This window comes from Pygocentrus nattereri, chromosome 11, assembly GCF_015220715.1.
Source record: "Pygocentrus nattereri isolate fPygNat1 chromosome 11, fPygNat1.pri, whole genome shotgun sequence".
Lineage (NCBI taxonomy): Eukaryota > Metazoa > Chordata > Actinopteri > Characiformes > Serrasalmidae > Pygocentrus > Pygocentrus nattereri.
Genome location: NC_051221.1, coordinates 42,879,632 through 42,906,061, shown reverse-complemented (window position 1 = coordinate 42,906,061; position 26,430 = coordinate 42,879,632). Strand labels below are relative to the sequence as shown.

The 26,430-nt window shown below is 42.0% G+C and overlaps 2 protein-coding genes across 2 annotated transcripts in view; one reads left to right on the top strand and one right to left on the bottom strand.

Moving 5' to 3' along the window:
* Positions 1-26,430, bottom strand: part of syn3 (synapsin III) — a 163,790-nt gene that overhangs the window by 68,983 nt on the left and 68,377 nt on the right. Inside the window, exon 6 of the mRNA XM_037542375.1 lies at positions 24,365-24,454. Within this exon, the coding sequence (XP_037398272.1) occupies positions 24,365-24,454 (90 nt within the window). The remainder of the gene's footprint in view (positions 1-24,364; positions 24,455-26,430) is intronic.
* Positions 7,336-21,939, top strand: LOC108412896 (metalloproteinase inhibitor 3). Its single transcript, XM_017685126.2, has 5 exons — positions 7,336-7,558; positions 15,510-15,592; positions 16,554-16,665; positions 18,979-19,100; positions 21,457-21,939. The coding sequence occupies exons 1-5, from the start codon at positions 7,432-7,434 to the stop codon at positions 21,652-21,654; spliced, it is 642 nt and encodes a 213-aa protein (XP_017540615.1). The 5' UTR covers positions 7,336-7,431; the 3' UTR covers positions 21,655-21,939.

Genomic DNA, 26,430 nt, shown 5'->3' with positions numbered 1-26,430 from the left:
TAGTGGCTACTTTTTAGCTACTTTCAAAGCTCAATTGTCAGAACGCACCAAACCACTGCATTCAACCTTGTGCCGGAAAGAAACATGCAACTGAAAAGCTGCAAATATACAAATAGACCACCAAAAAGTGCAACCAACAATCAAATGTACACACCCAAAGGCGTGATATCCAACAAAAATTTAGACTAAATTAACTAAATCATCCCAGGTTTTCTCTAACAAAAAAATCAACAAAAATAACTATACAAACCAAAAATATTGTGCAAAGCGCTGTCAACTGTTGAAATAAAACTGCTCCAATTTAAACGCTTCAGGAAGATTTAGAGACTCGTCATTCAGAGCCCCTCGTTACACTTTAGCTTCGCTTCAGCCTCAGCATTCTCATCAGTGACACGGGCTCTGTTTGGGGTGAGAATCAGGCCTGAATAATCTCTCCACTGCGGCAGAGCTGCTGTGGCTCCACAGCAGAAGTAGATTTTTAGTTTGCTGTAAAATTGTTATAACATACAGTTCTAACAGTTTTCATAATGAATGTGCAGCTGCTTATTCACCCTCTAACACTGAAGACTGATGCACAGACAATTTGGAGATGAATGGACTTGTTTGCATTTGTAAGCGCTCATCTGGTTCCCTCATACATTAATCTGAAACAAGACTTCCATTTACAGGGTTTTAAAATTTTGTGATGAATGGATCAACAGTAGCGCTCCAAAACAAACAACTGTGTCATACTTGCAGTGTGATTCTGGCGTGACTATGGCCATAAACTAACACAAATCCCATCTGCAGCCAGATGCCGCTCCACATCTCTTTCACTTTGTGTCTGGAGTCTTTTGAAGTCAGTAAGGCTCAGATCCAAGTCAAAGCCCGAGTCACCGGTATTCAAGTCAAAGTGGAAGTCCACACCTGCATCAGTCTCTCTCAATATTGATAACTACTTTCTGCTGAACACCCCGTCTCCACCTACGTAGCTGTGGTTTAACAAAGTAATGGAAAACATCACTGTGCGGGGAACGAGGCAGAGGGACCGTGAAAGGGTTTCCCCTTCCTCCTCCTTTTCAACGAACTGATCGTGGTGCCGCCCTTTTGTGGTTATGCATCATGATTTTTTTTTAGAATGTGTAATATGAAATAAAATGTATGAAATGTGTAATGCGACTGGATGAGAAGGCTTTAATTAATCACCACAGCTCCCTTCTACACCTATGCTTTCTGCGGATGTGCTCATCACGGCGCTTAAAGAAAATACAGCACGTCTTCTGGATACGCCCTCATCGCTTTTCACCACGTATTAGCTGTCGATGTAAGATTTGCTGTGCATCATGATTGCAGGGTCCCAGAAGTGATTTTTGGCTTGCGTACTGATTAAGCTCAACCCAGTGATGTCATCTGGGCAGAAAAAAGATGTCACGCATTTCATAAAGCTAATACGAAATCATTACTAATCACAGTAAAAACTGGATGTGTAAAAAAGGGCAGGTTTTATTCAATCTAGCCATTGGAATTGTGTCAAATCGCTGTAAAAATGAGGTGACCTCGCGCTAATAAGACGCAATGGGGGCAGTCGTGGGCCGGAGGTTAGTGGACTGGCCCTGTGACCAGAAGGTCGCCGGTTCAATCCCCAGTGCCGACAGTCCATGACTGAGGTGTCCTTGAGCAAGACACCTAACCCCCAACTGCTCCCCGGGTGCCATGGATAGGGCTGCCCACCGCTCCGGGCAAGTGTGCTCACTGCCCCCTAGTGTGTGTGTTCACTAGTGTGTATGTGGTGTTTCACTTCATGGATGGGTTAAATGCGGAGGTGGAATTTCCCAGTTTGTGGGATTAAAAAGTTTCTCTTAATTACATGTTTTTTTTTGAGGTAAGCATATTAATACATTAGTGCACTGTAAGACGCCATGTGTGACAAAAAAAGTCCATCTGTTTGTTCTGGGTGTAGCTATACAATCACTTTCAGTCTATCCACACTAAGAACAGCTAGAAGAAACACTCGTCTGCATTTAATCGTCATTTTTTAATTGAAGTGAAAGAAATGTGCAAATTTTAAGTCAACACTGTCAAACTGAAGTCTTTTGTAAAATGTGGCACGACTGTTTTTTCATCTGCTTCAACTTCAGTAAACAAACCTCAGTAAAACTAAATATCACCATATGTATCATGTACTGTGATAATGTCGTGTTGTATTATGATATTATGTTTCTGCCATATCACTCATTACTGATTTGAGCTGTTTTTTAAATTCCAATTCATCTAAATTATTGTTTTGTAGTTCACCTAAGTACATATTTCTATGGACCAGTTCAGTTGCTTGTTACCGCATCAAGTAATTTTTTAGGCTGAACCGATTAACCATGTTTACAGTGTACAAGAAACAGTATCTCCAACTGCCAAACGAAATGAACAAAAGAAAACCCATGAAAACTCATTTTATAGTTACTAACACGGCAGCGCATAAAGAATCAATATGAACTGGGGTTATTTATATATTTAGTTTTATATGGATTTATATGGTTGGTTAGTGTAGTGGGTAACACCTCTGCCTTCTACACTGTAGACTGGGGTTCAATCCCCCACCTGGGTAAACACCCTACACTATACCAATAAGGGTCCTTGGGCAAGACTCCCAACACCACCTTGGCCTCCCTGTGTAAAAATGATCAAACTGTAAGTCGCTCTGGATCAGAGCGTCAGCCAAATGCCGTAAATGTAAATTAAAATTGTTGAGAAGTTACAACATCCCACCTAAATGATTCTGTCTGGGTAATACTTTAGTTGGTTTTAACTCACGATTATGTGTCTAATCCAAGAATTCCTTGTTCGAGAATCAACAGATAAACATTAGAAACTTGGAAAATGTAATAGCAGCTATAACTTATTATTACAGCTGAGAAATATGACATATTGAATAAAAATATTTTTAAAAAGTTACATATTAAGACTTCAAAAATAAAATATTTATTTTTTGACATCTGATAAGCTGAAACAGACAAAGTAGTGCCACATTTACAAAATACTTATGAAAATTATGAAAACAGTGCTTTATATTCAACATTTTACACACTGTGCTGTAATAAATCCAATTAAACTGGACTAATTATGCTCTTTGTAATCAAACCTATGGTTGAGAAGCGTTGTTTAAATACTGATCATGTCCACAGTTTACTCAGAAAAATATAGTGTGGCATAGTTTATGTCGATAACGATGATTATTGCCATACTGCCCAGCCCTACTTAACGTTACACTATTTCTGGCCTCTACTTTTATTTTACAAAGAGGAATATACTGAAAAAGTTTCACTGCCCTAACATTAGCCAGCCCTTTTCAACTTTAGCTGACCACCAAAAAGCCTATGTCATCGTCCAACGGCAGGCACCAGGTCACACATGGACACATTCATATGAACTCAAAGTCAGGCAAGCGAGATGTGGGTGGAGAGCTCAGAATGAAGACAGCACCTCTCAGGAAACTGCCGCATGATTGTGATAAGCTTTTTGTACATAGACAAACTCTTTTCCATCGCCTGTTGAGTCTAATTCTGATGCAATGACATCATTACTCAACACAAACATGATGTGCAAAAAGCCATGTTCCTCATGTGTGTCACACAGTCAGTGGGTCTGCATTATTCAGAGAAAATTTAAAGAGATGTCCATCAGCAGGTGGACCATTAAGAATCTTTTGAAGGAAAGCTTAGAAAACAATCCTACTCGGAAATGCACAGGCGAATTCATTCTGCATTTCCTAATGAGCGTCATGAACATGACCCAGGCCATACGCGCAATATTGCAATAACACTATGCATTACAGAAGCAATCCAGCCATGTCAATCAAACACAGAGTAGAAATCGTGTACAGAGCAGTAAAGGCTCTCAGTGCAGGCCTTGGGAAAACCAGACGGCTCCCAGTTTTTAAAGGAAACCGTGTTTTTAAAGGCTTTGTCCTTCTAAGATGTAGGCAGGCCTGCATAAAGCCAGGTCTGGGCCCTTAAACGTTCTAATAATTGGGTTCCCATCTTAAGTCAAAGAAACAGTTCAAGATCTGCATCTGTCTGATTCAATGTTTGCATTTTTGTAGATAATACATACACTCACCGGCCACTTTATTAGGTACAGTTCAGTTGCTTGTTAACACGAATAGCTGATCAGCCAATCACACGGCCGCAGCTCACTGCATTTAGGCCTGTAGAGGTGGTCAGGACAACTTGCTGAAGTGCAGACCGAGCATCAGAACGGGGAAGAAAGGGGATTTAAGGGGCTTTGAACGTGGCGTGGTTGTTGGTGCCAGACGGGCTGGTCTGAGTATTTCAGAAACTGCTGATCTGCTGGGATTTTCACACACAACCATCTCTAGGGTTTACAGAGAACGGTCAGAAAGAGAGGAAATGTCCAGTGAGCGGTCAGTTGTGTGGATGAAAATGCCTTGTTGATGTGAGAGGTCAGAGGAGAACGGGCAGACTGGTTCCAGATGATAGAAAGACAACAGGAACTCAAATAACCACTTGTTACAACCAAGGAATGCAGAACACCACCTCTGAACACACAACACGTCGAACCTTGAAGAAGATGGGCTACAGCAAAGGGGGTCCAACCTTTCACTAGCGAGGGGTACCTAATAAAGTGGCCAGTGTGTGTATAGTGCATACATCAAATACTACAGTTAGTACCTGTCATAGATAAGATATCTTTAGACAGGATGTTATGTACTTTTAACTGCTATGGTGAAATCATGTAATTTTTCATATGTGCTTAGTGTGAGGCATTATTTTGTTTATATGAGTTTTATAGAATGTTTATTACTGATGCATGACACAATTTGATTGACTAAGATGATGAAGCTGAAGCTGCTGTGAAGCTGAATGAAGCTGCTGTGCAACGTACACTGTGATCTGATATCCTGTTATTTTGGACTACTAATATGAATGTGAATATGCTGTGATTTCACACATGCGTACTGTAGTCTGCAGCCTTTTCTCTTACTTTAAAACCCTTTTGTTACTGCTTCATGCTTTCTGTATCAATGCATCGCAACAAATCAGGCTCCACGCTGGCGGTAACAGGTGTAGCGTGATGAGACAGTTAAGTGTGTGTATCATCTTATAGAAAAGTAGCAAGTTAAAAACATTATGACAGTGTATTCTGCACCTTCATTAAATGGCCAAAACAGACTCAAAACAGAATAGCCACATGCAGTCTAACAGCGTTTTGATACAAGGCTGGAAGCGCAAACATAGTAGAAACACGGCCATTGCAGATATTACATGTCTTTATTTTCCGCTTTGAAACAGTTCCACATTGCAGACGTTTCTGAATGCACCTCACTGCTGCAGGTTGTGGATAATCTGAAAGTCTTAAATATGCCAAAAAATCAAACCTGGATCAGGCTTAGTTCAGCTGACAGTGATTCATTAAAATATGCCAGGATTGGCTATGACCACACATGTACCTCCCTAATATCTCCTTTTTGGAACCACATTTTCTCTGTACATAATATTTATAATACCTTCTCTTAATGTTATTGATGTTTTCTGATCACAGTGCTAGGCCTCTTGGGCCCCCTCTAGTGGCAACTTTCCCCTTTTCCCCTGTATGGGCGCACCTGGACGTAGGGCAAGAGTCCTTAAGAGCATTAACCTTCCGAGCGAGCGTCTGGGACAGGTTTGTGCCACGCACTGGCCGAGCATGTTTCATACCTGGTGAGAAATGCTCTCCTCTGTCATGTTGGACAGAACAACCACATGTAATATGAATGGTCTCAGCCCATATCTCAAAAAATCATGTGCGCCCTCTTAAATCCCAAAATAGGACGTGGGACACCCTATAGCCTATAAATGACCACAACACTGCATGTGGCCCAGTTGGGTCAAGGCCAGTGTTCTTAATGGCTTGGTTCAGGTACATTGGAAGCTGGGACAGAGCAAAAACACTCACATGTGAAGGAAACCTGAGAGTGATTTAATGCTGAGGTTGAGGGGTTGGGGGGCGGGTACCTTGGCTGGTTCTCACTGCTGTTACACAACTCCGCACCTTAATCACCCTGGCAGAATCAAGCCTTCAGAGCGATATCACTGCTCCGCTCTGTGAAATGCTTACATAAAAAAACAGGAGGAGGAAAAAAGAAGAGGATTAAGCCTAATTTGACTAATTCAAGTGTTCAGGCCTTCTGTGGAGGATTAGGGGGTTTTGTTCACTGTAAGTTTACCCTATTGCACTTGCCCTCTATTTCTTCGTGCTTTAGAGCCCACAGCTGGAGATGAGAAGCTGAATTTATGCAACAGTAATGTGCCAAATAATGAGGACTGTTTTCTTTGCTTTCCTTCAAGTTCAATGAGATGATGATCCTCCAGTGCCAAGACATAAAGCACGATAAATAAATGTGGTTTGTTTTAGTCTCGCATTCCAAAGAATTACTACATCGTCACAACACAGTGAAATGTCATTTTTAGGATCTGTGCCCAACAATATTTTTAACAAAATAACTCCATACACCACAAGTAGCTTTTGGCAGACTGACAGTGTGCTGGCAGTTTGGTTCAGCAACATTCAACTTAGACGTAATGTAGTTGTTCGCTGGCTCAAAATCTGGGGGCAAAACTACCAAACCCACCAAACGACAAAGACAAACCCCTCTGTTGTATCGTCTTAGAAAACGGGCGTCTATCTAGATTGGAAATAATCACATCAGACCGCATCATCTCATGTGTTATTCCATGAAGCAAGCATTTTCCAGCAGGGCTGCAGGCTCATAGTGACCAGCTCCAGCAACCCAGACTGACCACTGGGAAACCTTGGGGGGGGGGGCGGTTTTCGGGGCGGGGGGGTGACTCTTTCATATTTCTTTATTTTATTTCTACTGCATCTTTCTTTTTCTGAACGTTACATGTTGTAATTTTTTTCTTAAAAAAAACATGACTTTCATTTTCTTTCCCTGACGTCACTGTTCATTTTTAAAGTTTTATTCTTAAATTGACCAATTTTATTTTTTTCTTTTTGATGGAGTTTTTTTTAAACATTAGATGCTATAATTTTTTTTCTTTAAAAAATGTTTTTAAAAAATGACGTCACGTTTTTAAAAAGTTTTATTTGTATTTGTTTTTAAAATGACCAGTTTTATTTTTTTCTTCTTGATGGAGTTTTTTTTTCTTTATTGTCTTTCTGTTTCTCTTCATTAAAAAAATACAACTGCTTTTTCAACCTTTTTTTGTTTTTTTTTCCTGAAGCTCATTCCAATCTGTCATGCGTGTTATTTTTAATAGGCAGGCGGGCTGTGGGGATTGGCCGCGCACGCAGCAGCTGCTGGGGGCGTTTCCCACTCCTCCGCTATATGAAGCCACGCGCAGCGCAGCGCAGACCAGCCGAGGAGCTTCTCACTGCGCCTGATCCGAGACGCGCAACCGCGAGCGAAGCCCGGACACTTCCGAATAAACTTCCACCATGAAGCCGCGCTACCAGCTGCTGGGCGTGCTGTTGGTCTTCTGCAGTCTGCGTGTGGACTTGCTGACGGAGGCTTGTTCCTGCGCGCTGTCCCACCCCCAGGACGCCTACTGCAGCTCCGACATCGGTAAGACCCGCTTCAGCGCCGCGCTGGTAACGGCTGCGCTCTCATGCGGGAGCAGCAGCCAGTTTCGTGTTATCCTCGTGTTTGACCGTCCAGCCTGCGGAGCTGGACACTCTAGCTCGGGTCACTGGAGGGAGAGGCTTTTGTAACGACGCAGGTCACTTGCTTAAAACACGTCACCACACCTGCACACTGTAAACGTTACGACACAAACCTGGCGCGTTCCTTAGTAAATACGCACGGGTCACGACTGTGAGAAACTTAGTGTTTCGCTGCAGCTGGACGCAGGGAAGGTGGTAGGAGTTAAGCGTAACCATGGCAACAAGCCCCAGTGGGCTGCGTGTTGATTTTTTCTGGACGAATGACCACTTACTGAAGGGTGGGCAGGCTGTTACTTAGCTGGATAGTGATTTTACTAGAAGCTGGACACCTCCGCCCATGCCTATGTGGAACAAACTGGGCGCAGAGCGCAGCTTTGCGGGTCTTTGTGGGCCAGCGCTACTTTATCGGATAGAAACCAGTAGAGAGCTGAGCGTTTCAGGAGCTTCCACCTCCTCATGGACTGTCACAACACCTGTTAAACCTTTAAAGTCTTTCACCTCGTGATATCAACCCATCAGGAAAACACAGAAAACCAGTAGTGACTACTGGACACCACCAGAAGCTTTTGATGGTTTCTCTGGTGTTTTCTCAGCAGGGCGGCTTTAGTTCACATGATTACGCTTTGTGGCCTTCGTAGCAGAACGCTTTCAGATTCCTGTGCAGTTATGCTGGAGTGCTGCTCTGCCCTGATCCTGGTGTTGTTTTTCTGCTGTTCAGATACACTGGCTGGCCACTTTATTAGGTTTGTTTGTTTACAGAAATAGCTGATCAGCCAATCACACGGCCGCAACTCACTGCATTTAGGCGTGTAGAGGTGGTCAAGGCGACTTGCTGAAGTGCAGACCGAGCATCAGAACGGGGAAGAAAGGGGATTTAAGGGACTTTGAACGTGGCGTGGTTGTCAGTGCCAGACGGGCTGGTCTGAGTATTTCAGAAACTGCTGATCTGCTGGGATTTTCACACACAACCATCTCTAGGGTTTACAGAGAACGGTCCGAAAAAGAGGAAACATCCAGTGAGCGGTCAGTTGTGTGGATGAAAATGCCTTGTTGATGTGAGAGGTCAGAGGAGAACGGGCAGACTGGTTCCAGATGATAGAAAGACAACAGGAACTCAAATAACCAACCAGAATCTATGAGGAACGTTTCCAACACCTTGCTGAAAGTCTGACATGAAGAATTAAGACAGTTCTGAAGGAAAAAGGGGGTCCAGCCTTTTACTAGCAAGGGGTACCTAATAAAGTGGCCGGTGAGTGTATAGCCCAGCTTTTATTCCTTTACCAGGAAAACGATGACTTTGACAAATAGCATGTGGACAAATTTTCAGTTGTTCTATAGAACAATAAAGCCTTGATTGCTTGGTGCAAATAATTCAGAGCAAGTAGTTGTTTAGAAGGTTAGAAGACCACAGCGAAGTTCATTCCCTTGTAATAAAAGAATTATTAGAATAAAACAGGATATTTTAGGATTCCTATAGGATCCTAAAGAAAACTAGAACAGTTACTGTATTCTAATACCGTGTACACAAGTACAGATTACTATAAGACTTTATACAAACATAACATTTTTATACAGGAGTGAAGTTGTAGGAATGCACAATGATATCAGAATCATATTGGCATTGGCAGATCATTAATAAAAATGGGATGGAAACGAACATGTTACATTCCCCCTTAATGCTTACTCTGACAGATGTAGCCCAGCTTCTACAGTTTGGAAATGTTTATGTATTGGTAAGAATTCCAGCCCAGGATTCCCATATTGGTGCATACCTTACAAGTAAAGCTATAAAGTTATTATTATAGGTCACTGTCTTATTAGGTTTTTTATGTATGGGTCCAGTGGGTGGTTGAGAGATGCTGTTGTGAGCTGCATTCCAGACCACATATGTATTCATCCATCCATCCATCCATCCTTTACCGCACATACAATACCGACCCACAAATAGAACGAGGAGATACTGAGGTCACACAATTGGAGTCAACTATGGCTATAGTTACAGACAGCCGATTTAACCATCAGAGAGAAGGTCTGGATGTTACAAGCGCATTTCCCCGCTCTTCTCGTTTTGGCCTGTAAGTGATCTTTGTCCTAGCAGTGAACCGTGCTTGAAGCTCAACGTAAAGGTCGTGGCAGAGAAAACAGGAAGCACTGCATTTCTTAAACATATGGCAAGTGTTTCCAAGTACCACCTCCACCTTGTGGTCAACCACTGATGTTCCACATAGCACAGCGTTCTTGCTAAGCATAGACGGGAATCCAATCGCTCTCTCGCTCGTTTATTTGTGGTAACACATGCACTAAATCGCGTACACTCCCGACTGGGCTCGCTTTCCTCAGCCACGTTTATATAGGCGGCGGATCAGCCGCTGCCTTTCATCTGCTTTAATCTGCCCCTCATCCTGCTGGCCCTGAAAAAGCCGGGGCTCTTTATGATGCTGCAGGCACGGGTGAGCCCCGCGAAAATCCCTTTTTTCAAGGTCTTCTTTGGTTCTGAACAACTGCCCAGAGCGACACGAGCGCATCTGTTGCCGCCTCGCTGCTCTACTCCTACGACTGTGCGGCATCCTCAGTTAAAAGGGTGTCAGATCGCTCTTCCCCTGCATGAGATAATTCACAGTCAACCACGCAGAAGGTCTTCTCTTGAGACATCGTTTTAGTCTGTCGCGCATGGATATGAAAGAGACACCACCGTTAACACCCTGTCACTGTAGCAGGTGTCACTAATTCTGGTCCGGGAAGGCTAGAGTGCAGCACAGTCAGTTGACTGCCCTTCTCAAACACTCCTGATTCAATTCAGCAGAGGGCTAGACTCCGGCCCTCCAGACTGATGACCCCCCCAGGACGTCATCTTCAGGTCCATTAATTCTGTATGTTGGCACGAAACTGTTTTAACTATTGTAGGTTGTAGCTGTGTTTGTGCCCAGATTATTTGCTTGTACAAACATTTAGTTTCTTTTTTTTTTATCTTTTGGCAAGAGCCAATAAGGAGATTGGCAGATATAGAGTCTATGCATTCCCTTTGCATGTGCAAACATATTGCTGAAATCATGTCAAAACACATTCACTCAGGCATCTGTTGGAAAAAAAGATGCAGCATATCCGCTGCTGTATTAGTGTCGAGCCTCGGATATTTTCAAGCTTCAATAGTGGAAGTCTTTTATTTTTCACGAATATGAAAAATTCCACATTTGCTTGTTTGCTATTTCAGCTTTTTTCCTACAACACTGAAATCTGTGTGGACCTTTCAGTGCTCAGGGGGAGGGCTAGGATCTTAATTTAGACTCTTGCAAAGGTAAAAGCTTAATTGACATGATACATGACTCTTCCTCAAAGAACGCCGAAAAATGAATTGCACCGTACAGCTGGCTGCTTTGCTCTGGGTGTTTATGAAATGTCTCGTCTTTTAACTTCAAAGGCAACACAGAGGAAGATGGCTCAGCCACATTTAGGCAGCCAGTACTCTGCAATCAACAGCATTGTGATGAATCATAAATGTCATCTTAAGTGATTCCCTCCTATCGAGAAGCACAAAGCCAGGGTAGAACAGCCTGGAAAGCTTCTTTAGATGGACAGATGGATAGATGGATGGATGGACGGACAGACGGACAGATGGACGGACAGATAGACGGACAGATAGACAGATAGATAGATAGACAGATAGATAGACAGATAGATAGATAGATAGATAGATACTTTATTGATCCTGAAGGAAATTTAGAAATTTATTGGCCATAATTCTTGGCGCTCACTCCAGAAGTTTTGCCATCATTAGATTGTGGTGCTGTTAACTATAGTTAAATTACGCTGGGATTAACGTACATTTCCTCAATTAACCCCCTTTTCTAGAATAAGTCAATTTCCTGCCTACATGACTGCATCACATACCTTCAGCTTAGGGTGTAACGGGGTTAATTTTGCACATAGACCCACTTGGCAAGGCTGTGGACAGGACTGAAATGGTCTATTCAGTGAGGGCTTTTATGCACCAGATTAGTGTTTTGCCCTACACTTTGGCCTCTGAGGTTTAAGATCCTGCCAAAGCAGCCCAGCCAGGCTGGTTAGGGGGTGGAAGGACGAGGGTTCGTAAGGCTTTGGGCAGAGGGTGATGTGGATTGTACCATGCAGGAGCGTCTCTGGCAACAACGTCTTAGCCAGATGCCGGGAGAGAGTGTTACTAAGCATTGAGGATAATATAGGATAAGGAACTAACAAGCTATGTAGGGTGACTTGGATTCGGTTGGGACTTTCAGTCATCCTAAAACAATGCATTTTAAAATAGTGGCCATTTCCTTTTCCACGTATGCCTGCTCCTTCTTTTCTAATTTGACTAAATCGATTATAATGCTACTAAATACTTAACAGTGCTGCTTGTTCTTACTTAATATAATGAGACAAAAGTGCATTCAAAGTGCAATCAAACAATCTGTAGCACAGGGGAACTAATTTTGGTGAGTGGTACACTAAGGCTCATTAAGACTGTGACTGCCCTCAGTCACCCATACAAAAATCTAACTGGCTTAAATCATGTCTGGAATGTTCCCTCTCTTTGTGAAATTGCAACCTGTACATACGCATGTAAGATGCAGCATGTCCTACACCGGTACACGTATCCTTACAGTGATATTATATTACTACAGCTTACAGTAGCAATGTGTAGTTTTATATTTATCCTATATTATCCTGTGAAACACTAATTTGCAATCTATAAAAGAAAAACTTCTAAAAGCTTGTGAAATTTTAACCGAGTTGCTATGGTACTTTGATGTTTATGTGCCGGATTAGTATATAAATGCTTCATGTCCTTTATGAATCATACTTTTCTGCAGGGAAGGATTTTATTGTTTGTGTCATAATCCAGTTACCTTTCTCGTAGCAAAACGACACAAACGTTCTCAAATGTGCAACTCGTTGAGGCATGAATATGTATACAGCAGCACACACACAACTCTTGGTTGTAATATTTTACTTTGTTCAACTTTGTTGGGGCAGTCGTGGGCTGGAGGTCAGGGAACCGGCCCTGTGACCGGAAGGTTGACGATTCAAACCCCAGTGCTGAGAGTCCATGACTGAGGTGTCCTTGAGCAAGACACCTAACCCCCAACTGCTCCCCGGCTGCCGCGCATAGGGCTGCCCACCGCTCCGGGCAAGTGTGTTCCCGTGTGTGTGTGTGTGGTGTTTCACTTCACGGATGGGTTAAATGCGGAGCTGGAAGTTCCCCGTTTGGACTAAAAAAGTATCGCTTAAATAAAACTCATCAATCAAACCGAATTGTGCACGGACTATATCATTACACCCCTACATAGATTTTTACTATAATAGCTTATAGCTCTCTAAAACTAAATAAGATCAGAAAAGATGAGAAAAGATGAGACTTTACTGTCATTGGCGTTACACCACGAAACTCTGGTAGCTCTCAGAGAAACCAGTAGAGGAAAAACCACACACACAGATAATTTTGCACGCCAAAGTACAGAGCTTAAGGTTTCGCAAACACTCCCTTGAATTTTGCAGTGCAATCATTAAGATTATTGTGGCGGCTCCAAACTGAAGGCTGGTGGTTTAAACTTTTACTGATAATTAGAAAACTATGGCTGCGTTGGAGAGAGTATTAGGAGGGTTGGTTGGTGGAGGAGTGGCGATGGAAGAGCCCAGGGTTAATGGATTATGCAAAGCACAAACTCCGTCTCAGGAGCAGACCTGCTGCTTTCCACATGCTTTTGAACTCTTACGCTGCCACCAGCCGTCAGGCAGCCAGATGGCTTTGCTATCCCACTCTCTTGTGTCTTAGTCAAGTTCAAGGGTTGACCCTCAGTGTTTGAAGGGTGGGTTCAAGGCAGCATGCCCTGGCCTTTGGATACATGACTGTACCAATCTGCTGTGGCTGTGGAGTACAGAACAAAATGAATGTTCTTCCTAGCTAGATCTACTAGTAGTAGAAAGCCAAAGGTGCCCGAAGACCCGAAGGCAGGTTAAATATTCAAGCAGCTGCCACATTTAGTCATGTAGTAGCTGTGTGGCTGAGTGGGCGTCCTGACTCAGTCCACTTTGTTCTCTAGGTGTAAATTAGAAATGCTGGCTACATGGACCTTGTAATGTTCAGTAGAGCTGCAAAGATCTGTGGTTTAATGTGACATAAGACAGGCTTCATCCTCAAAAAGACAAACCTAGCCCTAATTACTGTGTATACACCAATTTAATAACCCATGTCACAGTCAAAGTCGTGATCAACATCAGTGATTTGGTCTTGAGAGGCTTTCAGAGCAGCTAAGTTCTGTGATCTTAGGGGACAGACAGAAAACGAGCAATGACGCTAGAGAAAACGCTAGAACTTTCTCTCCCCTCTGGGCCTTGTCTTTGGGAGCAGCCTGAGGAATGCAAGTCTTAAGGAAATGTGGGAAGGAAATTCCTACGAGGAAAGATAACAAACATCTTTGCTGCTGTGAGATTCCTCTGTCACCTCTCCTCTTTCTCTCTTGGCTTCTCCCTCTTTTTCTCTGGGGTCAGCAGGAGCAGGTGAACTTCACACTCTGTCTGGTGTTTAAGAGCTGATAATGCTGAAAGGAGGGGGGTGTTTGGGAGCAGAGTCGGGCACGACAGGAAAAGTTTATTCATGGCACAGATGAGCCGCGTCTTTTATAAAAGGGATCTGATCATTTCAACCAGTCGGCGAGGAGACGTAAACCAAGCCACAGACGTTTTGACTATTTGCCCTGTCTTGCTACTGTTTATGTGAAAGGCAGTCGGATAAGATCTTGGTCTTGTGGCTGTTGAGGCTGCTTGGGCTCATGTGGGTTTGTCTCACACAGGGAGATGGTGTAATGCTGACATGCCCTCATTCACTGCTCTCGCAGGAGACATTTCAGTTTCTCACCAAAGGAAGGCAGACAGGAAGATAGATTGGAAGATTGGAAGATGCCTTCTGAACAGATTCCATTTTGATAATTCAAAATCTGGATAGTAGTACGTCTAGATACCATAAGAATCCCATAAACGCTGGCCCGGAGTCCCCTGCAGATGAGTTACTAGGACGGTAGATAATGCTGCTCTGTTGTGTAAGTTACATATCAGAGCTGGTTTACATTCTCATAAATATGCCTGGGCTTAAGCTGTGTCAGTGTCCTATATTTGTTGTTTATTGCCTTTCTGCCCGTCTACGAAATCAACATGAAACATGCAGGCTGTCTCCACTGGTTTATGTGTGGTATTGCATATCCAAACACTAAGTTAAACAATAAAGCTCTCATTCATTGCCTGCTCTTTGTCAAGCTGTCAGACTGAATAATCAGATGAAAAGAATAGCTTGATCTTTCACGCCAAGGTGGAACGAAAGCTTGTAGCCACTAATCATCATGATGTCATTTGTCTAATGCCGACTGGTAGCTGTTCAGTTTCATTCATTCATAACTTTTTTGAGTAAACCATTCCTTTAATGTCATTCTTAAACAGTACATGCCATACTCGAATATTATTTATGTTAATATTTTGTTCAACCAGACACGGAAAGGAATCTTCCAAGTTTCATTACCGTGTGCTTAATAAACACATGTAGAGCGATTTTTCATATGCATCCAGAATGTGAGTGCTGGCTGCTTGCCTAGAGTTTGTCAAGGTAATAGTTTTTATCAGGCTTTAAAAGGCAAGAGGTGACATCAGTCAGCACTCCTACCATTTCATCCAACCCCTGAACTCAGTTGGTGGAAAAGCAGCTATTTAAATCTGTTTACCGCTGCTGTTCTGGCTTTGTTCTGTTTAATCAGAAGCATCTGGGTTTCTGCTACTGCTCCCTCTGCAAGAGACTCAAGTTGTCTGTATGACATTAACCAGGACGTGCTCGTGTGCTTTGTTCACAGTGATCCGAGCCAAAGTGGTGGGAAAGAAACTACTAAAGGACGGACCTTTTGGCACCATGCGCTACACAGTCAAGCAGATGAAGGCAAGTCAACAGGACTATTGTGCACGACAAGAAAGTCCCATTAAACTGCTCATGCACTACGACAACACTACTGCAATGCTTTTGTACCACTATATCTTACACCATCTTCTAGAAGTACAGGAGAACAAGCAACACAAAAGTACGCAGGTTCACTGAGCCATTAAATGGAGGGGCAGTGTATGCAAGCTTGATTACGAAATGCTGCACACTCCAAGTGCATGACTAAACACGAGAAAAGTCACTTGACTAAAACAGGTGCAGACTGCAGGACAGACCCACACCACGTCTTCTGCATGGACACATCTACGGCTGCTAGATTCAGATGTTTTTGTACTGAGGCTCTGTTAGGAAGGCAGAGGCCACTGTACAGTTAAAAAAAACAACAACAGAGGAAAAGCCTAACTGTGGGCTTTTCCTCTGGTGTAAGTATTTTCAGAGCGCTCTGAATTAGCTATGATGTTATCAGACATGTCCATATCTTTCTGTTTGTCTCACTGAAGTTTAACTACAACAAAAGACTCACAATACCTAGAAAAGAAATTCCCTGGAACTGCTCACAGCTCATGTTTTTCCCATAAATGCTGGAGGGTTAAGCTTGGCTGGTCTGTCCTATTTTTTTCTGAAAATGGTGCATCTAAGCAGGGATTTCCTTTTGCTCCTTAGACAAATAAATCACACTGGCCAAAACAACAATTCTCAGGATAAACATTTGCACTGCCTATAGTCGCCTAGTTCGCCTGAACTCAATAAATTAGGTAAAAAAAAAAAAAAAAATCTTATTTGAGACACGGATGAAAAATTCTTGTAATTTGTAAATTCTTGTAAACATGTAATTTTGCTTTTTTCTAACATGTGATATCAATGACATGCATCTGGATGGTCTTAAGGAACTTTGGTCAAATTTGGATAACTTTTCACACAACTCAGACATTAATGCTTTACTCACTCTTCCCTCCTATAGATGTACAAAGGATTCACCAAAATGCAGCACGTCCAGCACATCTACACAGATGCTTCTGAGGGCTTGTGTGGAGTCAAGTTTGACCTTAACAAATACCAGTACTTGATCACAGGTGAGATTGAGCTATATGATTACTAAAACACTGATCAGCTTCAGCCAAATGCTCTGTGAGGATCTCTTGATTGTCCTATAACTACAAAATCAGAAATTACACCTTTTAGAAATAAAGTGCAAACGGCAAAATTGTTATTGTAGTGACAGTAGAGGTCCCTAAAAAGTGACTGAAGGTCTCAGTAGTAGCAAGCCATTTGTGGGCATGCCCTCTCCTTCACCCAGGGTAATGCATGCCCCACACTACAGAAGCAAAGTTGCTAACGGCAGCCGAACTTTGCTTGGCTTAATTGCCCTAGACCCCCACCCAACCACCCAGCGGCACACACAGTTGCTGCAAGTGACAAACGTTCCCCCTGTTTACACACAGGGCCCGCCGTTTCCTTTCCTCTGGCCTGCAACACAGCATGAAGAAAATCCCGCACATATTTAACAGTCTGCAGGAAGTTCTGTTGGGGCAGGTTGGAGGCATGTTAAAAGCAGTGGAATGGCCACATCCACACAAGCTCCTCCTGCAGAATGAAGAGTATACTTTGACAGTGTACCTGACCGTGCTCAGCCAAGAAATTTGTAGTTACTGCTGTGAGGTCGAGCTGCCAACCCTTGGCATTTAACCTCCTGAGAAACTGCAGCTTTGTTTGGAGTATGTATATAGCTAATTGAAATTGGACTTGCACTTCAAAAAAACTACACCCAATGTATATGTGACCTTTCACGCATAAAAATAAGCAACATTTGAAATGAATAATATGATAAAAATTTTTCATTAGGCTGAATGGGATTATTGTAAAAGTTATGTAACCCTTTTCCAGCCTTGCCAGCAGTTGCTGTGAAATACTGTGTTTGTGGGTGGAGCATGGATAAGTCAATTACAGAACTACACCAGTTTACATTTGGCTGGGAGTCACAAACTGAAGCTATCCGAGAGGTTTAATACTTACATAAGGCAATGGCAAACAGTATAAAGGCCTCGATTGCTGGAGATCAGCTTGAGTCACATACTCGTCATGCACCACAGCCTTACCTCCTCTGTCCCTCTTGGACACAACACGCCAGCCTTCTTGCATGCATTTCATTTGGGTCCATAATTGGGTCTTTCATCCCAGGAGACCAGTATCAGCTCTTTTTATGAGCTTTTTTTAACACCATAAGATCAGACAGATGATGAGTTTTGCTTTGATCGCTCCATGTGTGCTCCCCACGTGACAAAGTTTGTGGGAGCGAGCACCACTCGTGAGCCTGATGAGATCTTTTACCAGTGTCTAAAATAATCTCACCATATGTATAAGCTACCACAAGGGAGACAGCATACAGCCACGAGTCTACTGCCATGCCAGTGTGGCTCCAAACCAGAGCTGGGCTGGTGCACCTGTTGCAGAGGTTGGGGTCCTGTCATAGGTGATAAGCCGCAAACTGCCAAAGGCTAAAAATAACTGCTAAAGGACCTTTTGTAGAATCAGGATATAGAGGGAGGCAGTTTTATCTAATGGCGCAGTACAAGATTGGTTTACCATAGCTAACAGGCCTTAAACTCCTATGACCTAAATACTGCGTATTTATGTAACATACTGATTATAAAATGCATAAAAATATGTTGCATGTGATACTCAATCCTAAGTCTTTGAGAGCTAGCGTGCCTGCGGTAGTGTAGAATTGATACGAGGACCAGATCTTTCAACTCGTGCAGTGTTAAAGAACCTTTTTAGGAAACCGAAGCTGTTCACCCTTCAGTAGAGTGAGCAAAATAAGTCTCCTCGAGAAACCGGATTGCGTTCGTGGGTTTAGTGTTGCGTGTGCAAAGTATGCCCTATGAATAATTTTCTAGTTTTGACGTAAACCGGTCAGCTCTAATCTCATCCTAACTATGCGTTCCTGATCTCCGTCTGTGTCTACGCTTAATTTTTTTTCCCAAACTTTAAAAACCTACCTAAGAAAAAACCTGCTGCTCCTACTTCCCATGTTGGTGATTGTGGCAAAACATCTGTCCATGTCTTAAAATCAGCATCAGTAGGTTTGTACAACGGAATATTCCCAACTCCCCGCCATATAGTTTATAGTTATGCTTGAGTATAGTAGAGAGGTGAGAGTCTTGGACAGGTGGATGCCAATTATGCCACACTCTAGTTCTCAGATAGGTCTGATCAGCAGGTTCATCTGTATTTTGGGCAATGTTTAATCACATTTACAATATGATTTAAATAAAAAAAAATATATATATATTTTTCCCCATTCAGACTTTGCTGGATGTTTGATTGAACTTTCTTTGGTAGTAAATATTTTCAATATTTTAACTGTATTCCCTGGGACTCCACAGGTCGTGTTTATGATGGAAAGGTCTACACGGGGCTGTGCAACTTCAATGAAAGGTGGGAGCGTCTGTCTCTCGCCCAGAAGAAAGGAATCAACCATCGCTACCTGCTGGGCTGCAACTGCAGGGTGAGTGGTGGTGGCTGTGCAGCACCAGGGCTGAAGGAGTTGGGGCATGCAGGGCAGGAGAGTGACCGCCCACTCGGTACTAGTCGCAGGGGCAGGGGCCGCGGCCGGGGTAAAGCCAGGAACAGGCTTTTGTTCAGACACAATACACTACTCTGATATGCTGGCATTTCAACATGGATCGCCACACACACACATACACTTGAACACAATGTCTTAGCTAGTTGTACACCAGTGAACCAAAGTTCTCCTTTACAGAAGGCAAAGTGACTACACTCAGTTTAGTGTATGCAACAAAACCTAATTCTAGGTAATTTAATAACAGTGGCAAAGAGCTTGTAATAGATGTCAAAGTCCAGATGTTGAGCAGTCTGATCAAACTGGTGGTTCTCTGCCACCGTTGGCTGTTTGCCAAAAGGATGAATCCCTTTATTTTGTCCTCAACCCATTTAAACAGACTGTAGTTAGACTGTACTATGGAAAATGTAGATAGAGATGTCAGAGCTTGTAAAGTTAATGGATGATATACAGTTCCACAGGAACTATAAAAGCACTTAACCAGACCATGATTACTTTCCCTGTCAGTTTAATCCCAGGACAAGAGGACATACTTGCATGTGAGACCTGTCCCCTACTGGCTGATCACTCTTTCTTGCCTTTATTCTGAAATCCTACACTAGACATGTGCTGCTCTATACGTCACCTATGAGGAAACAAAGTGTGAAAAATGGCCCAACGTTAAAAAAGCCCCAACGTTAAGAACCTGTGAAGGTGTGCGTGTGAGCATGAATGTTACTCACACACCGGCTTATCCGTACTCTTCATAGCTCAATGCTTGCCTCATACTTTACTGGTACTCCTACCATATCATTACACATGGCTTTGACTGACAACTTCTTCTTTAGCAAATTATTATTCAGGGCTTCTGCATGCCAATCCCACATGCCCATTTTCTGTCTGAGTCACAAAGAACTCAGTGTTAGACAGACTGCTCAAATAATGCATCTGAATAATGTAACTTCTAAGCCAGGACATGCATCGTCCTTGCAAGCTACACACCAGCTTTAAAGCACCTAAAGTACACACATATTCTTTGAACACCTGTCTATCAGAGAGCCTCAGCCTGTCTTAACACGAGCCTTCTGGCACAGAGTCCTTTCAAAGAGTTTGTCACAGGTGTATGTGAAGAAACATGTCCTTCTAAGGCATTTCGAGCAGCGTTCTACAAGAACGGTTGCTGAACATTTCTGCAAATGACAAGCATTTAGTCTTGTATTCATAATCCTTCTGGAAATTACACTTTACAAACTGGCCTGTTCTGTTCATGCATTTTTATTTATACAGTTTATTCTCATTCACCTTCAGCATCTCTCTGAAAATATAAATATGATTCACCATTTGCATTTACATCTGTTAAGCACAAGAATATGCAAATAATGAAACTCTTTTAGCTCGTCTGCATCCGCAGTAGCTGTTTTCAAAGAAGAGCTTGATGAGTTTCATTCATAGCTTTCATTCAAGAGCTCCTTCAAACTTGGAGGAAGTAGCAAATTCTAAGTGCGAAGCTCACAGCAATATCTGTGATCAGTTGCAAGCACACAGACACAAAAACCTGTTATCACCTCTCGTCAGCTTATTGAGGGAATTAATTACCTAGCTTATGCTTTATGAAAGGCTGCGTAGGCTTTGCTCTTAGTTGATGTGCCCCTTAAATGTAGCCCCACTGTAATTACAGTCTTTAGTTGAAACAAAAAAAAGGAACTCACATGTACACACTCTGGATGCTTTTGTAGACAATTAAGCACCTGGAGCCCCATTTATTAAAAAAATGGCATGGATTTGTTTGATTTTATATCTTAAGAATTTTTAAACATAACAGAATGGTGTTTCATAACTTCTGACTTTATCATGAAAGCGCTGAAAATCCAGACAATGTTTTGACTACTAAGTCGAATATTTTAAACATTAACTTCCATAATGATTCTCTGGAACTCGTGCCTTTGGCATGCTAAACTGGCAAATTCTCATGCACATCAGTTAATCAGCATCTGCAGTTAGTGCCAAAGTGTGACTCACTTGTGCCTCAAGTTATCATGCGCTTTTCTCCCATGTGTGATAAAGTCAAATGAATCCTCACTGTTTCCTGAACTGGTCACATTTAGCATCACATCCCTGCTATTTTTATAAATGAGCCCCCAGCAATGCTGTTAAACCCTTCCTAGATTCGGGTTTTAAAAATGTAGAGTCTCCAAACATGCAAGAAATCAGAAGGCAGTGAATCTGCATCATAATCTCCTTCATAATTTTACTTCCTACTTTGAAGCCACAGATCTGTAGTCTTGCTCCTCTCTCTCTGTAGATTAAGCCTTGCCACTCCCTGCCCTGCTTTGTGACCTCAAAGAACGAGTGCCTGTGGACGGACATGCTGTCCCACTTCGGCTACCCTGGTTACCAGTCTCGCAACTATGCCTGCATCCAGCAGAAAGAGGGCTACTGTAGCTGGTACCGGGGGATGACCTCACGCGACAAAACCACCATCAACACCACTGACCCCTGAACACGCCTAGCATTTTCCATACCCTCTTTTTCTTATTAAACCCAGCTTCTTTCTACTACCCTTCAAACCCATTTCTTTCCATAAATTACCCTTTAGTCTGCCTTGTTATCCATATGGAGGAATAGGTCAAGTCTTGCCAATTACGCCAACTTTAATTGGTGTCTGTGGTAGCACTTTCGATGTAAACAATACCTGTGTTCTACTGCGTGCGGCTACGCTGTGGTCACTTTACCAGCTTTCTGCTGTCCACAGAGACACACATTGAGCAGTTACTGACCGAACAAAGGGAGAGACAGGAGTTATATCAGGGGAAAAGTCTTGCCATTGAAACGTGCCGCTAATATTAGTCATTTATTATTTACTATTGAAAGTTTTTGATTGGTTTTGTGTATGAAAAAAGCCCTCACAAGAGGTCAAAACAAAGACATCAGACTAAACAAAGTTTGTGGCACAGGTACATTTAAATGACGCTCCCTTGCAATTTCTTGTGACCCCCTTATAGGTCTTTTGAGAATGTACTAAAGCAACTTTTTATGCTGCTGGTGCTTTATCAGCAGAACTGTCGCATGTAAGAGGGATAATACTTCCAGTACTCTGATATAAAGCAATAAGTGTTACATGTGTGGCACCAACACACAAGCCATGAAAAATGTTTAGTGCCAACACACAGCATCTCGAAACAGCCCATGTAGAGACTCTCAATAACAGCCAATCAGAGGACAGTGTCGAATATGAGGTAGTAATTTATTAAAGCAATACCTTATGGTCCTCACGCAGAAAGCAGGAATGCGGACGTATTGTTTTATGATGATTTAGCATTATATGAATAACTGTATGTGTGTATACGCAGGTCCGCAGTGTATACTGTAAAACAGAGGTATTCAAATCACAGCTCTCACAAATCTGGAAAGCCAAGATATTCCATCTACCCTCTACCAGGCCCGACACCGCGGCCAACCATTTACATTAACTGTCCATTTAACTATAAGTAATTCCAAAATCTTAGACCAGATTTGTTTAGGAGATTTGAATATCTCTGCTGTAAGATATCTATTTATAAATGATCTCTGCTTGCCTCTTGCTTTGTGCTGTAGAGTTCGGTTTTCGCAATATAATCTCATGTATTGAGAATGTATGTTTTAATAGCCACAAATAATAACAGATTTTATTTTATATATATATATATATATATATATATATATATATATATATATATATATATATATATATATATATATACACACACATACACTTTTTTTTTTTTACAAGCAAAATGAACCTTATAGCACAAATTTTGGGGAACACTTATTTTCTTGAGCAGGGCAATAGATGCAATTTATTTTGTTTCCCTTTCTGTTTATGATATAAGCTAAGAAACAATGACCTGACTGAAACCTCTGTTGCATGTTATGAACAGTAACAACCCTACAACAAGCGTTACACCTTCCGAGTTAGATTCAGGTATCAATCACGAAGAATTGTCAATTGGCTTTCTACTTGGACTGCAGGACCGTTTTGACCTGGACTGGGAAACTGCCCCATAGTGTTTTAAAAAAGGTGCATTTCCTGTGTAAATACATCAAACAACAGTCCACAGAAATCACATCAATGCCAGCAGATGCTGGCTATTTTCTAAGGAAAGATGATGCAGTGTTAAGATCTGTATTTGTAGCATTAATTCGATGGTACTTCACTCTCCAAAAGATTAGCTGGCTGGTACTAAGTAAACATTGTAGAGTCACAGCATAAACAGAGGTTTTAGCCACGGATATAGTATTTCTGTAAATGAAAAAGTATTATTCAAATGAACAGATGCAAATAATGTTGATTTTTGTCACTAAACCTTTGTTTTTCTATTTTTCTTTCTCTCTTATGGGGAGTATTCGCATTATCTTCAGTACATTCCTCTGTCAGGGACTATGGTGCTTCGGGTTGTGATGACACAAAAAAACAGTTCGGTTACTAGCCGCCTATTTCTGAATCATCACGCATCCATATGTCTTCAGCTTATTGCAGTGCACTCTGCCAGGAAAAATACACTTATTACAGTATTGCAATAATAAGTGAATTACTGAATTAAAGTAAGAGTGCCATCTCTCAAGTCCTGGATCACCGTAGTCTCCATCACTTTAATGGGGGTCATTCTAATGTAAAATACTGTCTGCTTAACACACCCTGCAGTCAATCCTGTCTTGGACGTATCTGGAGAAAAAGGCTGAGAATGATGAGGAGAGTCTTTGTGTACAGTGAGTGTGTGTGTATGTGTGTAAACAGCGATTCCTAAGGGTGAACATTTTTCCTGTAGGGGCTTACAGAAATGTTCTGATTTTTAATTTCTGTGTTTTATATTTTTATAATAAAGATTTAATGAAAATCACATTTGTGAACATGTCCTATTTAACAAAATGTATGTTTATATTTTACATATGAAATTCCTATTTGAATACCTGTCTTAAACTGGACGGGATGTTTGTATATACATGATATCAGATTATAAATAAACAAATCATGTTTGTTCTTGTATGTTATTCCGTGTATAGTGATCAATATATGGATAATAAGAGGAGGCAACTCCTATATAACCAAAGAAACAAAGCCTTAAGTCAATGGAAAGCTGCAGTCTTAGCCTTCAATCAACATATTAGGATTGTGACTAGGAGCTCTGAGTGGTCAGAGGAGCAGGCAATGAACAGTAGATCCAGGCACTCACCATCTGTGTGTGGTTGGGGAAGAAAGTCTGCTCATTCAGTGGGAATTTCTCTGGCCCCAAGGTGTGGTAGAGTTTGACCATATGGGAAAACTGCAAACAAACAAAAACGTACGTGCAGCTCTGAGTAATGTTACTTCATACGTCATTAATGTTGCTGAGACATTGCACATCATGAAGGTAGCTAAAATTACATTTGTCATGCTGCACTATGTAGTAAAAAGTAATCTTGTCTTTCTAAGAAACACAAATGACAAACACACATGAAAGGCGCTATTAAAACAAACGTGTCTTTTTCCACAACAGTCTCTGCAGCACAACGACAGTAGGAATCACATCTGAGGCTAATGCACTGGAGCAGCTCAAACAGGGAATTTTATGTCTTCTCAGAGTCTTTCGTTTTGCTTGTTGAGCTGTAGTTGAATGTCCTCCAAAGCCAGACATACACTGCGATTTTAACAATCTTCCAAAGTTCTAAAGTTCTTAGGTGAGTCACGTGATGTTTGAAGTCAGTAATACATGGAAAAAAAATCTACGATTTGAAAATGTTTGGTCCGTGCTTCTTGAAACGCAGCCTCTATAGACGGCGCTGTCTGCAGACAATTTCAATTAAAGCCGTTTGATATTTTGAATAATTTTTACATATTTCAGATATTTTATGACCTTGAATGTTTAAAATATATTCTAAGACATCTAGATATCGTAAGAAAAAATTCTGATGTATTTGTGAGGTTGAAAGCATAGATTTCGTAATAAAGTCCTTACATACTCACACGCCTTCTCTAGCCCTCCAACCCTCAGCGGTGCCCAGCATGTTTTGTCTAAATCTAAGATCTGTTTTGTCTGTGGCTTTGCCCCAAAACAAAGGACGAAGACACTGTTTAACCACCGTCGCATCAGCAGCCTTCAGTAGATTGTAAACAGGTGGTCTCATCACCTAAACTATCTGTGCTTGCTGCTGTCCTTAAGAACATCACTCTTCTTTCATGCAAAACTTCGCACAAAGGCTGCACAATACATTGTTAAATTGTATTGTGATATTGGTGTAACGCCAGGGAGCGAGGAGGCGGACGCATATGCAGAGATAAGGGACTTTCATTCAGGGCAAATCCAGGGTCATAGTCTAGACAGTCCAGGTTCGTTAAGGCAACATGGAATGAATGGGGGTGGGGAGGGGGGGGGGGGGGGTTGGGCAGGCATGACAGACAAACCAGAATCACACAAACAATCAACACGATCAAACATCCAAACCATTCAGACAAAGACCAGTAACCAGACAGGGGAAAACACAGGGCTTAAATACATAAGGGTAAACGAGGGACAGGTGGAAACACAGGTGGAGACAACCAGGGGCGGAGTAACCAAAACAAGGGGCCGGACTAGGAAACCAAAACAAATGCACATGGGCTAAACCAAAACACAACATGAACACATGGACAGGACTGGGAGATGCCAATCGTGACAACTGGCCTTTGCAATGCTGAAATGATGGACAGCTTCTATATTCAAATGAGCCCTGTAACCCAATAAGTGTAAGCTGTGAACATTCTGACCAATCTAGACACAGAACTAGGTGTGTTTCTCTGGGTGTTCTGACAGATCAAGGTATTTATGCACTCCTACATAAATTCTTTGGGTCACAGTAATGCAGGCCAATCTTTAACACACCGGTCTCGTCACATTACTGATACACCAAAGTGTTTACAGTATCTCGAAAAGTTTTGCAGTATTTTGCAACATGAAACAATATAATTGCAGGACTAGTGTCTGTCCATATCGTACAGCACCTGTTTTGGACATTTAAATCTAGTATATATCATTTATTACAGGTGTGCCAAATATACGGCCCGTGGAACAAAACCGCCCAACTGTGGTTCCTACCCAGTCTACAAGATGCAGTTCAAGTTCTACATTAAAACCACCTTGTGGACTGTAATGGACTGATTTCAGAATTGACATGATGTTTTGAGATGAACTCTGGATGACCAAACTCACAGCAGAAAACTATAAACAGAATTGTGCCAGCTCTAAAGTAAGCAAAACCTTTCTTATCGTAGCTGCTGACATGC

Excerpts from the sequence above, each read along its gene's own strand:
- LOC108412896 (XM_017685126.2), top strand. The coding sequence starts at position 7,432 with ATGAAGCCGCGCTACCAGCTGCTGGGCGTGCTGTTGGTCTTCTGCAGT. Across the intron at positions 7,559-15,509 it reads CTACTGCAGCTCCGACATCG|TGATCCGAGCCAAAGTGGTG; the intron begins GTAAGACCCGCT and ends CTTTGTTCACAG. Across the intron at positions 19,101-21,456 it reads TGCTGGGCTGCAACTGCAGG|ATTAAGCCTTGCCACTCCCT; the intron begins GTGAGTGGTGGT and ends CTCTCTCTGTAG.